This window comes from Hyperolius riggenbachi, chromosome 7 (assembly GCF_040937935.1).
Source record: "Hyperolius riggenbachi isolate aHypRig1 chromosome 7, aHypRig1.pri, whole genome shotgun sequence".
Classification (NCBI taxonomy): domain Eukaryota; kingdom Metazoa; phylum Chordata; class Amphibia; order Anura; family Hyperoliidae; genus Hyperolius; species Hyperolius riggenbachi.
This window is the reverse complement of record NC_090652.1, coordinates 317,727,118-317,740,239: the sequence shown is the minus strand read 5'-3', so window position 1 is coordinate 317,740,239 and position 13,122 is coordinate 317,727,118. Positions and strand designations below refer to the sequence as shown.

The 13,122-nt window shown below is 50.4% G+C and overlaps 1 protein-coding gene across 1 annotated transcript in view; it reads right to left on the bottom strand.

Annotated features, from left to right (window-relative positions):
* ITGB5 (integrin subunit beta 5) overlaps positions 1–13,122 on the bottom strand; it is a 115,264-nt gene that overhangs the window by 52,512 nt on the left and 49,630 nt on the right. Inside the window, exon 10 of the mRNA XM_068246258.1 lies at positions 11,160–11,592. Within this exon, the coding sequence (XP_068102359.1) occupies positions 11,160–11,592 (433 nt within the window). The remainder of the gene's footprint in view (positions 1–11,159; positions 11,593–13,122) is intronic.

The window sequence follows — 13,122 nt, the reverse complement described above, 5'->3', positions numbered from 1 at the left end:
CCAGCTTAGAGCAGCGCACAGATCCGCTTCCCAGAAGTCACCGCCGACTAAACATCATGTTCCCTCCACTATTTATAGGCGCTGAACACAACCCTGATGTTTGGCCGCAAAATAACGGTGTTTCCTGGCCGACCGCCATCGTTCAGGCCACAACCTCCGACATACAAACTCCTCCGTCCAACAGCAGCCATTCCACAGGAATCTGTCAAATATACACTGTATATTCTGCCGTATAAGACTACTTTTTAACCCTTGAAAATCATCTGAAAAGTCAGGGGTGGTCTTATACTGCGGGTGTCATTGATGCCGGGTGATACACCCTATCCCGTTACTGTCTCTCAGATCTCGCAGCTGAGGACTGTAGTGAAGCGGTGCAGGCGCACATGTGTGTGATCCTATCCCGTTACTGTCTCTCAGATCTCGCTGCTGAGGACTGTAGTGAAGCTGGGCAGGCACACATGTGTGAGATCCTATCCTGTTACCGCCTCTCAGATCTCGCTGCTGAGGACTGTAGCGAAGCGACGCAGGCGCACATGTGTGAGATCCTATCCTGTTACCGCCTCTCAGATCTCGCTGCTGAGGATTGTAGTGAAGCGGTGCAAGCGCACATGTGTGAGATCCTATCCTGTTACCGCCTCTCAGATCTCGCTGCTGAGGACTGTAGTGAAGCGGCGCAGGCGCACATGTGTGAGATCCTATCCTGTTACCGCCTCTCAGATCTCGCTGCTGAGGACTGTAGTGAAGCAGGGCAGGCACACATGTGTGAGATCCTATCCTGTTACCGCCTCTCAGATCTCGCTGCTGAGGACTGTAGTGAAGCGGCGCAGGCACACATGTGTGAGATCCTATCCTGTTACCGCCTCTCAGATCTCGCTGTAGTGCAGCGGCGCAGGCACACGTGTGAGATCCTATCCTGTTACCGCCTCTCAGATCTCGCTGCTGAGGACTGTAGCGAAGCGACGCAGGCGCACATGTGTGAGATCCTATCCTGTTACTGCCTCTCAGATATCGCTGCTGAGGACTGTAGTGAAGCAGCGCAGGCGCACATGTGTGAGATCCTATCCTGTTACCGCCTCTCAGATATCGCTGCTGAGGACTGTAGTGAAGCGGCGCAGGCGCACACGTGTGAGATCCTATCCTGTTGCCGCCTCTCACATCTCGCTGCTGAGGACTGTAGTGAAGCGGTGCAGGCGCACATGTGTGAGATCCTATCCTGTTACCGCCTCTCAGATCTCGCTGCTGAGGACTGTAGTGAAGCGGTGCAGGCGCACATGTGTGTGATCCTATCCTGTTACCGCCTCTCAGATATCGCTGCTGAGGACTGTAGTAAAGCGGTGCAGGCGCACATGTGTGAGATCCTATCCTGTTACCGCCTCTCAGATATCACTGCTGAGGACTGTAGTGAAGCGACGTAGGCGCACATGTGTGAGATCCTATCCTGTTACCGCCTCTCACATCTCGCTGCTGAGGACTGTAGTGAAGCGGTGCAGGCGCACATGTGCGAGATCCTATCCTGTTACCGCCTCTCAGATCTCGCTGCTGAGGACTGTAGTGAAGCGGTGCAGGCGCACATGTGTGAGATCCTATCCGGTTACCGCCTCTCAGATCTCACTGCTGAGGACTGTAGTGAAGCAGCGCAGGCGCACATGTGTGAGATCCTATCCTGTTACCACCTCTCAGATCTCGCTGCTGAGGACTGTAGTGAAGCGGTGCAGGCGCACATGTGCGAGATCCTATCCTGTTACCGCCTCTCAGATCTCGCTGCTGAGGACTGTAGTGAAGCGGTGCAGGCGCACATGTGTGAGATCCTATCCGGTTACCGCCTCTCAGATCTCACTGCTGAGGACTGTAGTGAAGCGGCGCAGGCGCACATGTGTGAGATCCTATCCTGTTACCACCTCTCAGCTCTCGCTGCTGAGGAATGTAGTGAAGCGGCGCAGGCGCACATGTGTGAGATCCTATCCTGTTACCGCCTCTCAGATCTCGTTGCTGAGGACTGTAGTGAAGCGGCGCAGGCACACGTGTGTGAGATCCTATCCTGTTACCGCCTCTCAGATCTCGCTGCTGAGGACTGTAGTGAAGCGGCCCAGGCGCACATGTGTGAGATCCTATCCTGTTACCGCCTCTCAGATCTCGCTGCTGAGGACTGTAGTGAAGCGGTGCAGGCGCACATGTGTGAGATCCTATCCTGTTACCGCCTCTCAGATCTCGCTGCTGAGGACTGTAGTGAAGCGGTGCAGGCGCACATGTGTGTGATCCTATCCTGTTACAGCCTCTCAGACCTCGCTGCTGAGGACTGTAGTGAAGCGGTGCAGGCGCACATGTGTGAGATCCTATCCTGTTACCGCATCTCAGATCTCGCTGCTGAGGACTGTAGTGAAGCGGCGCAGGCGCACATGTGTGAGATCCTATCCTGTTACCGCCTTTCAGATCTGGCTGCTGAGGACTGTAGTGAAGCGGCGCAGGCGCATATGTGTGAGATCCTATCCTGTTACCGCCTCTCAGATCTCGCTGCTGAGGACTGTAGTGAAGCGGCGCAGGCGCACATGTGTGAGATCCTATCCTGTTACTGCCTCTCAGATCTCGCTGCTGAGGACTGTAGTGAAGCGGCCCAGGCGCACATGTGTGAGATCCTATCCTGTTACCGCCTCTCAGATATCGCTGCTGAGGACTGTAGTGAAGCGGCGCAGGCGCACACGTGTGAGATCCTATCCTGTTACCGCCTCTCAGACCTTGCTGCTGAGGACTGTAGTGAAGCGGTGCAGGTGCACATGTGTGAGATCCTATCCTGTTACCGCCTCTCAGAACTCGCTGCTGAGGACTGTAGTGAAGCGGAGCAGGTACACATGTGTGAGATCCTATCCTGTTACCGCCTCTCAGACCTCGCTGCTGAGGACTGTAGTGAAGCGGTGCAGGCGCACATGTGTGAGATCCTATCCTGTTACCGCCTCTCAGATCTCGCTGCTGAGGACTGTAGTGAAGTGGTGCAGGTGCACATGTGTGAGATCCTATCCTGTTACCGCCTCTCAGATCTCGCTGCTGAGGACTGTAGTGAAGCGGTGCAGGCGCACATGTGTGAGATCCTATCCTGTTACCGCCTCTCAGACCTCGCTGCTGAGGCATGTAGTGAAGCGGTGCAGGCGCACATGTGTGAGATCCTATCCTGTTACCGCCTCTCAGATCTCGCTGCTGAGGACTGTAGTGAAGCGGCGCAGGCGCACATGTGCGAGATCTGAGAGGCAGAGAAGGAGGTAAATAGGATACAAGGGCGGGGCCAGACGGGTGAAAGAGGCGTGTTTTATGGGCACAGCGCGATCTATTCTTCCATACCGCTCTGATAAACAAGGAGAGCTGATCAATCCGCTTAGGGAGAGGGAGAGTTGACCAACCCAACCAGTCACTCCCCTGTATACTGTTATATACTGGGTACCACATACAGTACAGCACCAGCATCTGTTCATACACAGCACCAGTATATGATGTATTTTTTTTTTTTCATTTGTATTTGATGTGCGTTGGAAGAGGGGTAGACTTATACGGCAAGTATATCCCGAACTCTATATTTTAACTCGATATAGCAATGTACAGAGGCGCCAATAGGATAAAACACACTAAAAGGTTTAAAAATATTCGGGTGGTGGTGGTGGACCAACCGACCCAAAACATTAATGTCCCATTTACATGTGTACATATGCAGCGTTCTGATTTGGTGTTATCTCTGTCATTTGCATTGTAGTGTGATACTCCTGTTGTTTAATGCCTGAAGAAGCGGGATCTTGCCCGTGAAACACGTCACAGTTGTTCTCGGAGTATGTAAATAAATTATTTTTGACTTAAGTGACAGCATCGAGTCTGTTTTGGGTCGGTTGGTCCACCACCACCACCAGAATATTTTTAAACCTTTTAGTGTGTTTTATCCTATTGGCGCCTCTGTACCTCGCTATATCGAGTTTTTCACCCTGGGTGGAAGGGTGCTGCACCCTCTTCTTTCAGAGAGCGACATCTTAATCCTGAGTGGGGACAGGTCTAATCTCCCCACCTGCTTATATAGTGGTTGCCTGAGCGGTAACCCATGTTTGTGAGTATAATACCTACCTGTTAATTTACCCTACCTAATGCAATACATACTACACTATACCGGGCTCTCGGTTTTTCCATTTTTATCTATATTTTAACTGTTAAATTTGAGGGGGTCGTCTTATACGCCGGAATATACGGTACCTCTCTGCAGCCTGCAGGGCAAATCCCTCCCTCTACAGGGAACTTGCTCTCATTGGCTGCCCATCGATAGGAATATCCACTTATGTCTGTCACCTAACTGCTGCGTATGCATGCCAGCCTCCCAAGACGTACAAGTACTATATACAGTGCTACAGAAGAGGCTAGTGCTGTATCCAATAATAGTAATCCCTCCCTCTACAGGGAACCCACTCTCATTGGCTGCCCAGAGATAGGAATAACCACTTCTGTCTGCAGTCAGGGTGTGAAAGTATGCAATGAATTTTACGTCCTGCTTTGTGCAGCGTTATGAATCAATGACCCTTATTCACCAAACTGTGGTAAGATTGCCGTGTGCATCTCAGTGGAGATAGGAGGAGAGTTATCTGCTGACCCTGGTGAGTCCATACCTGCTACACTGACAAGGAGAAGGCCATGTTGTGTCTGCTTCAGGAAAGAACAGATTGTCTTTATGATGCAGTTATGACACAATGTACCTCTATCAGCAGAGGGAGGCGGAGCTGAAAAGCAGAGGAACAGGACGTGCGCAGACACGCGGCACTGTGCCTGGAGATCACCGCTACACACTGCACAAACTGCTCCAAACTCCCTGCAGCAAAAACTGCTCCAAACTCCCCGCAGCACAAACTGCTGCAACTCCCCGCAGCACAAACTGCTCCAAACTGCCCGCAGCGCAAACTACAGCAACTCACCGCAGCGCAAACTACAGCAACTCACCGCAGCGCAAACTGCAGCAAACTCCCCGCAGCGCAAACTGCTGCAAACTCCCCGCAGCGCAAACTGCTGCAAACTCCCCGCAGCGCAAACTGCTGCAAACTCCCCGCAGCGCAAACTGCAGCAACTCCCCGCAGCGCAAACTGCTGCAACTCCCCGCAGCGCAAACTGCTGCAACTCCCCGCAGCGCAAACTGCTGCAACTCCCCGCAGCGCAAATTGCTGCAAACTCCCCGCAGCGCAAACTGCTGCAACTCCCCGCAGCGCAAACTGCTGCAACTCCCCGCAGCTTAAACTGCAGCAAACTCCCCGCAGCTCAAACTGCAGCAACTCCCCGCAGCACAAACTGCTGCAACTCCCCGCAGCACAAACTGCTGCAACTCCCCGCAGCACAAACTGCTGCAAACTCCCCGCAGCTCAAACTGCAGCAACTCCCCGCAGCGCAAAATGCAGCAACTCGCCGCAGCGCAAACTGCTGCAAACTCCCCACAGCGCAAACTGCTGCAAACTCCCCGCAGCGCAAACTGCTGCAACTCCCCACAGCGCAAACTGCTGCAACTCCCCGCAGCTCAAACTGCAGCAAACTCCCCGCAGCTCAAACTGCAGCAACTCCCCGCAGCACAAACTGCTGCAACTCCCCGCAGCACAAACTGCTGCAACTCCCCGCAGCACAAACTGCTGCAAACTCCCCGCAGCTCAAACTGCTGCAACTCCCCGCAGCGCAAAATGCAGCAACTCGCCGCAGTGCAAACTGCTGCAAACTCCCCACAGCGCAAACTGCTGCAAACTCCCAGCAGCGCAAACTGCTGCAACTCCCCGCAGCTCAAACTGCTGCAACTCCACGCAGTACAAACTGCTGCAACTCCACGCAGTACAAACTGCTCCAAACTCCTCACAGTACAAACTGCAGCAACTCCCCGCAGACACGCTTCCAAAGCAATGCGACATCGTGTCCGCCCCCCATCGTGACACCACTCCATCCTCTGGGTGACACCTCTCAATCGCAGGAAAATGCTCCCACACGCAACACCCGTGTGAGCGACACTAACCCCCTCTTCTGAAAAGTCTCTTCTGCGCTGCAGTGACAGATGACATATTGATGGCGTGACCTAAATTCACAGACCCCCCAGCTATAGCGTCTCTCCACCACACAACAGCTTGGCCCTCCGGGCACACTGTGCCCATCCCCCCCCCCCCCCCCCCAATCTCTGCCATCTACACCGTACATAACACTCTGCCAATCCCCCCACCCCCATCTCTGCCATCTACACTGTACATAACACTCTGCCAATCCCCCCACCCCCATCTCTACCATCTCCACCGTACAATAACACACTGCCAGACAGTAATGAGGCCAGGCCCAGCCCCAGAGACACGCTGGTTATAGGATCGCACCACCCACAATCCTTTATTTATGGAGTATTTCCAGGACAGACAGCATGTATACAAAAAGACTTTCCTGCTGCGGCGGAGTACAATAGCGACCAGAACACCTGATGGGCATCAGCTACATCCACCTACCAACCATGACATTATCCCCAACTACCTATCTATAGGAATAGGAAACATTACAGCCCAGGTTCTCATAGGTTATTAAAATAAATAAATAAATAAGAGTGAGTGAGGAGATTACCTGCTCTACCACTACATAAATCCTCAGCATCCACCTCCTGCCTGCTCACAGCCCACTCTCCCTCAGTCCCAAGGATCTCAGGAGGGGAGGACGCCGCGTTTAACACCCGTGTGATCCGGCCCTTAGCCTCGGAGGAGATTATGGAGGCCGCCATTGCTGAGCTGGGAAGTGTTACCTGGCTGTATTGTGGACCCTCTATTGCTCTGTAGGGGTCTCTGGAACAATTATCCAGGTGGATCCCATCATTCCTGGTGCACTGATAGCCGGAGGATGAACATAACAGACAGGAAAGCAGCACCTGAGAACTGATGGCCTCTATATTTCTCCCACTACTGATTTATTGTAAACAAGGGTTTAATAAAGGGGGCCAGGTCCACCTGCAGTGCTCAGAGTGAGACCCCCGCACAGGACAGATGTGTTGTGTCCTATCTATGGAGAAGGGGGGCTGCAGGACATGGACACGCATCGTGTAATCCCCACAGAACATGTACAGAGCTGGCAGTAATCATATTCTCAGGCCTGGAATGTGGGACATAAACCTGACATGATTTATCGCCGCTGCTCTACAACATCCAGAACAGACGAGGAACAGGAAGAGTTCAGGACACGACATAACCCGATTGCACAATGCAAGGAGCTGGAGAGGACAGAAGAGTGCCAGGAATGTGACCGGCGGTGACACTGCGAGACACTAACAAGTAGCGTGGGAGGAAAGTGACAGCCAAGACCGCACTGTACGACTTCCCTGGTGACATCTCACAAGAAACAGAAGCCCCGAGGACAGAAGCATCCACACGCCAAACCCATCCGGTCCTCCAATCCAACAGCGCACAGCCTTCTGGCCTAAACATTACCATAAACGCCATTCACATATGAATTCACAGCAAGAAACACATCAATATGAAGTTCCACAAACAAAAACATCCACAAACCAACCATAACATCTTCCAAACTTAACATCCTTCTGACCTAACAGATCCTAAACCTCCAGACTAACACATCCTTCCAACTCTACCTAACCTTCCATCCCAGCCTAAACCTTCTCACTGAACACATGCTTCTGCCCCAACTCTACCTAACCTTCCATCCCAGCCTAAACCTTCTCACTGAACACATGCTTCTGCCCCAACTCCATCTAACCTTCCAATCCCAGCCTAAACTTTCTCACCGAACACATGCTTCTGCCCCAACTCTACCTAACCTTCCAATCCCAGCCTAAACCTTCTCACCGAACACATGCTTCTGCCCCAACTCTACCTAACCTTCCAATCCCAGCCTAAACCTTCTCATCAAACACATGCTTCTGCCCCAACTCTACCTAATCTTCCAATCCCAGCCTAAACCTTCTCACCGAACACATGCTTCTGCCCCAACTCTACCTAACCTTCCAATCCCAGCCTAAACCTTCTCACCGAACACATGCTTCTGCCCCAACTCTACCTAACCTTCCAATCCCAGCCTAAACCTTCTCATCAAACACATGCTTCTGCCCCAACTCTACCTAATCTTCCAATCCCAGCCTAAACCTTCTCACCGAACACATGCTTCTGCCCCAACCCTACCTAACCTTCCAATCCCAGCCTAAACCTTCTCACCGAACACATGCTTCTGCCCCAACTCTACCTAACCTTCCAATCCCAGCCTAAACCTTCTCACCGAACACATGCTTCTGCCCCAACTCTACCTAATCTTCCAATCCCAGCCTAAACCTTCTCACCGAACACATGCTTCTGCCCCAACTCTACCTAACCTTCCAATCCCAGCCTAAACCTTCTCATCAAACACATGCTTCTGCCCCAACTCTACCTAATCTTCCAATCCCAGCCTAAACCTTCTCACCGAACACATGCTTCTGCCCCAACTCTACCTAACCTTCCAATCCCAGCCTAAACCTTCTCACCGAACACATGCTTCTGCCCCAACTCTACCTAACCTTCCAATCCCAGCCTAAACCTTCTCATCAAACACATGCTTCTGCCCCAACTCTACCTAATCTTCCAATCCCAGCCTAAACCTTCTCACCGAACACATGCTTCTGCCCCAACTCTACCTAACCTTCCAATCCCAGCCTAAACCTTCTCACCGAACACATGCTTCTGCCCCAACTCTACCTAACCTTCCAATCCCAGCCTAAACCTTCTCATCAAACACATGCTTCTGCCCCAACTCTACCTAATCTTCCAATCCCAGCCTAAACCTTCTCACCGAACACATGCTTCTGCCCCAACTCTACCTAACCTTCCAATCCCAGCGTAAACCTTTTCACCGAACACATGCTTCTGCCCCAACTCTACCTAACCTTCCATCCCAGCCGAAACCTTCTCACCGAACACATGCTTCTGCCCCAACTCTACCTAATCTTCCAATCCCAGCCTAAACCTCTTCACCGAACACATGCTTCTGCCCCAACTCTACCCAACTTTCCATCCCAGCCTAAACCTTCTCACTGAACACATGCTTCTGTCCCACCTCTACCTAACCTTCCATCCCAGCCTAAACCTTCTAATCAAACACATCCTTCTGCCCCAACTCTACCTAACCTTCCATCCCAGCCTAAACCTTCTCACTGAACAGATGCTTCTGTCCCACCTCTACCTAACCTTCCATCCCAGCCTAAACCTTCTAATCAAACACATCCTTCTGCCCCAACTCTACCTAACCTTCCATCCCAACCTAAGCCTTCTCACTGAACAGATGCTTCTGCCCCAACTCTACCCAACTTTCCATCCCAGCCTAAACCTTCTCACTGAACACATGCTTCTGTCCCACCTCTACCTAACCTTCCATCCCAGCCTAAACCTTCTAATCAAACACATCCTTCTGCCCCAACTCTACCTAACCTTCCATCCCAACCTAAGCCTTCTCACTGAACAGATGCTTCTGCCCCAACTCTACCTAACCTTCCATCCCAGCCTAAACTTCTCAAACACATGCTTCTGCCCCAACTCTATCTAACCTTCCATCCCAACCTAAACCTTCTCACTGAACAGATGCTTCTGCCCCAACTCTACCTAACCTTTCATCCCAGCCTAAACCTTCTCAAACACATGCTTCTGCCCCAACTCTATCAAACCTTCCATCCCAACCTAAACCTTCTCACTGAACAGATGCTTCTGCCCCAACTCTACCTAACCTTCCATCCCAGCCTAAACTTCTCAAACACATGCTTCTGCCCCAACTCTACCTAACTTTCCATCCCAACCTAAACCTTCTCACTGAACAGATGCTTCTGCCCCAACTCTACCTAACCTTCCATCCCAGTCTAAACTTCTCAAACACATGCTTCTGCCCCAACTCTATCTAACCTTCCATCCCAACCTAAACTTCTCACCAAAAACATCCTTCTGCCTCAACTCTACCTAACCTTCCACCCCAGCCTAAACCTTGTAACCAAACACATCCTTCTGCCCCAACTCCACCTAACCTTCCATCCCAGCCTAAACCTTCTCACTGAACACATGCTTCTGTCCCAACTCCACCTAACCTTCCATCCCAACCTAAGCCTTCTCACCGAACACATCCTTCTGCCCCAACTCTACCTAACCTTCCATCCCAACCTAAACTTCTCACCAAAAACATCCTTCTGCCCCAACTCTACCTAACCTTCCACCCCAGCCTAAACCTTGTAACCAAACACATCCTTCTGCCCCAACTCCACCTAACTTTCCATCCCAGCCTAAACCTTCTCACTGAACAGATGCTTCTGCCCCAACTCTACCTAACCTTCCATCCCAACCTAAGCCTTCTCACCAAACACATCCTTCTGCCCCAACTCTACCTAATCTTCCACCCCAGCCTAAACCTTCTCACCGAACACATCCTTCTGCCCCAACTCTACCTAACCTTCCATCCCAGCCTAAACCTTGTAACCAAACACATCCTTCTGCCCCAACTCTACCTAACCTTCCATCCCAGCCTAAACCTTCTCCCCTAAAACATTCTTCTGGCCCAAATCTACATTCATTTTCCTGACTCAACACTACCCAACCTTGAGTCAGGTTATTTCAGCACCACTCAGCGCCTGATTTGGCCGCCGGGATAGGCCGTAATTTCAATTATGACTTTAGCGGAGCAAACTGTATTACAAAAAAGTTACTGTAATTTCAAGTGCCGATAATAGCTGGACCCCAAATTACATTATATTTCCCTACATTGCCTCGCACAGGTAGATATGCATAATGTGATGTCACATGGCCTGGGCAATGCATGCTGGGACATGTTCCTCCATTCATGTGTTACGTCTGCAGTCCAGGGGACCGAAGAGGACCTGCAGAGGTTCTGAAGCATGAAGATTTGCAATTAATCAGAAATCTCAATCCATCTGAAAAATTTGGGAAGGTAAAAATCCCAACTGAAAGCTGATTTGGTAGAGCGGATCTCTCTTCAGCGTATTTGTCATACCAAAGGCCACTTCGATAAACCAAACCATTACATGGAAGGAATGACCAATTCAACCTTTCTGAGGCTGTAAGCCAATTACAGGAGCAGAAAGACACAGAAAATCTGCACAGAACTGAAGTTTGAATACGGTAATAAATAATACTTCGTTGATTGCGGGAGCGGTGGTGACTCACCGGAGCAGAGGACACCCTTGTATCTGGCGCAGGAGAAGTCGTCACACTGGCAGTAGGAGCCGCTGATGCGTCCGAATTCGCTGTCGTAGCAGGAGCAGAGACCGCAGAGGCAGCGGCCGCGCCCGTTGCACACGGTGTGACTCTCTGACTCGCGGCAGGTGTCCAGGGATAGGCTGCTGCTGTCCTCGTCCTCGCTGCAATCACATCGGGCGCCCAGGAATCCGGCGTCGCAGTCACACACCCCGCAGGTGTACATCCCGTTACCGCTGCACCTGCCGCTGCTCCTCTCCACCGACTGCGAACAGCCGCAGCTGCAGTCATACCTCACCGTCACCTCCAGCGTGTCCCGGAAACCCACCGGCTTAATGGTGAACGTGTGCGTCGTGTTGGGCGGGTGGCAGCTCCGCGCCTCTGCCGAAACTTCAAACGACACCTAAAGAGAGAGAGAGGGCAAAAGAGCCAATCAGAGCCACATCCCGGGGAAGGGAGGAAACTCAGACACAAAAAAACATTCACAATCAATATCTCCCCAATGCTGATCATTCACCTGGATGCACCACTAGATATTCAATAATCATTATTAAAGCAAACCTGCGAAGCGAAAAAAACAACTTATGATATAATGAATTGTATGAATAGTACGGATAAAGAATAGAACATTTTCTAGAACTTTTTTTAGTTTTGGGGGTATGTTTTGTTTGTTTTTTAGAACATTGCACCATTGTCATATTTGTAGTGTACAAACCCCACACTGTCTTTTAAACTATAAAATAGAGCACAACTAATGAAACTTTAAACTGTTGTGCAGTAAAACCTTATCTCAAGCTGTCTCTGTTTCTTGGTTGTTTAAAGCCAATAATTAAAAAACAAAACAAAATAGAGACTTACCTAAGGACAGGGAAGACTCTGGGTCCTATAGAGGCGTCCTGCTCCTCTATTCTCACCGCTCTGGTGTGCCATTTTTTGTGGGTTCTTTTTTTTTTTTTTTTTTTTACTAAAACTCCATGCAAAACACAGTTTATCAGAAAAGCACATTATTCAGTGGTGCTGTACAACAAAAGAAGAGAGAGGAGAGGAGACCGGCACTGCAATCGACTTATTTATTCCATGCTGTAAAAGGTGCATACAAAAAGTCACATTCTCAGTGCAAAATAGTAGACATACCAGGTAGATGAAGCAATGTGGGTGCTGGGCACTGTGGGCCTGACGGCCGTTTCGCGCAGACGTGCGCTTCAACAGAGGCGTTGAAGCACACGTGACTTTTTGTATGTACCTTTTACAGCATGGAATAAATAAGCCGATTGCAGTGCCGGTCTCCTCTCCTCTCTCTCCTCTTGTTGTACAGCATTACTATTTCCTATACCAGAGCACGCAATTGCAACCATGCTGTTTGAAGCATAGTGGTCATGCCAGCTCCCCACTCAAGATTGTACACCTGCTGCAGTGCCAACCTGCACACCTTTTTTCGCTACATTATTCAGTGGGCAGTGTGCAAAATGAAATCACCACTTCTAAAAACCTCTTATGACTAATAAATATAGATAAAAAAAAATGTTTTTCAATATCCCCTTACATCAGCAGCTCCTCCCATCTCATAAGAGCTCTCGGTGATCCTGCTAATATACAAAAAGGGGAAAGCAGAGCCAGAAGGGGGCAGACTTGGGCTTGAAAAGACATCAGAGAAGACAGACTTCGCTATAATGATTCCTGAGCAAAGCCAGACTGAATGCTCAGTGGGGAATTTTATCAGGGCTGAGAATAAGCAGGCTGAGCAGTGAGGATGAAACAGAGAGCAGGGTTGGTGTTTTCTCTAATGTTCCCACTGATCTATATGGTAAAATACATGAGGGTGCTTCATCTCTGGTACACTAAGTGCTTCAGAAAACAGGACTGTCTTCACCTAACTTTGGTCAGAGATTTTAGATTTTAGATATTAGCTATTTTGCATAGGTAACAACAAGTT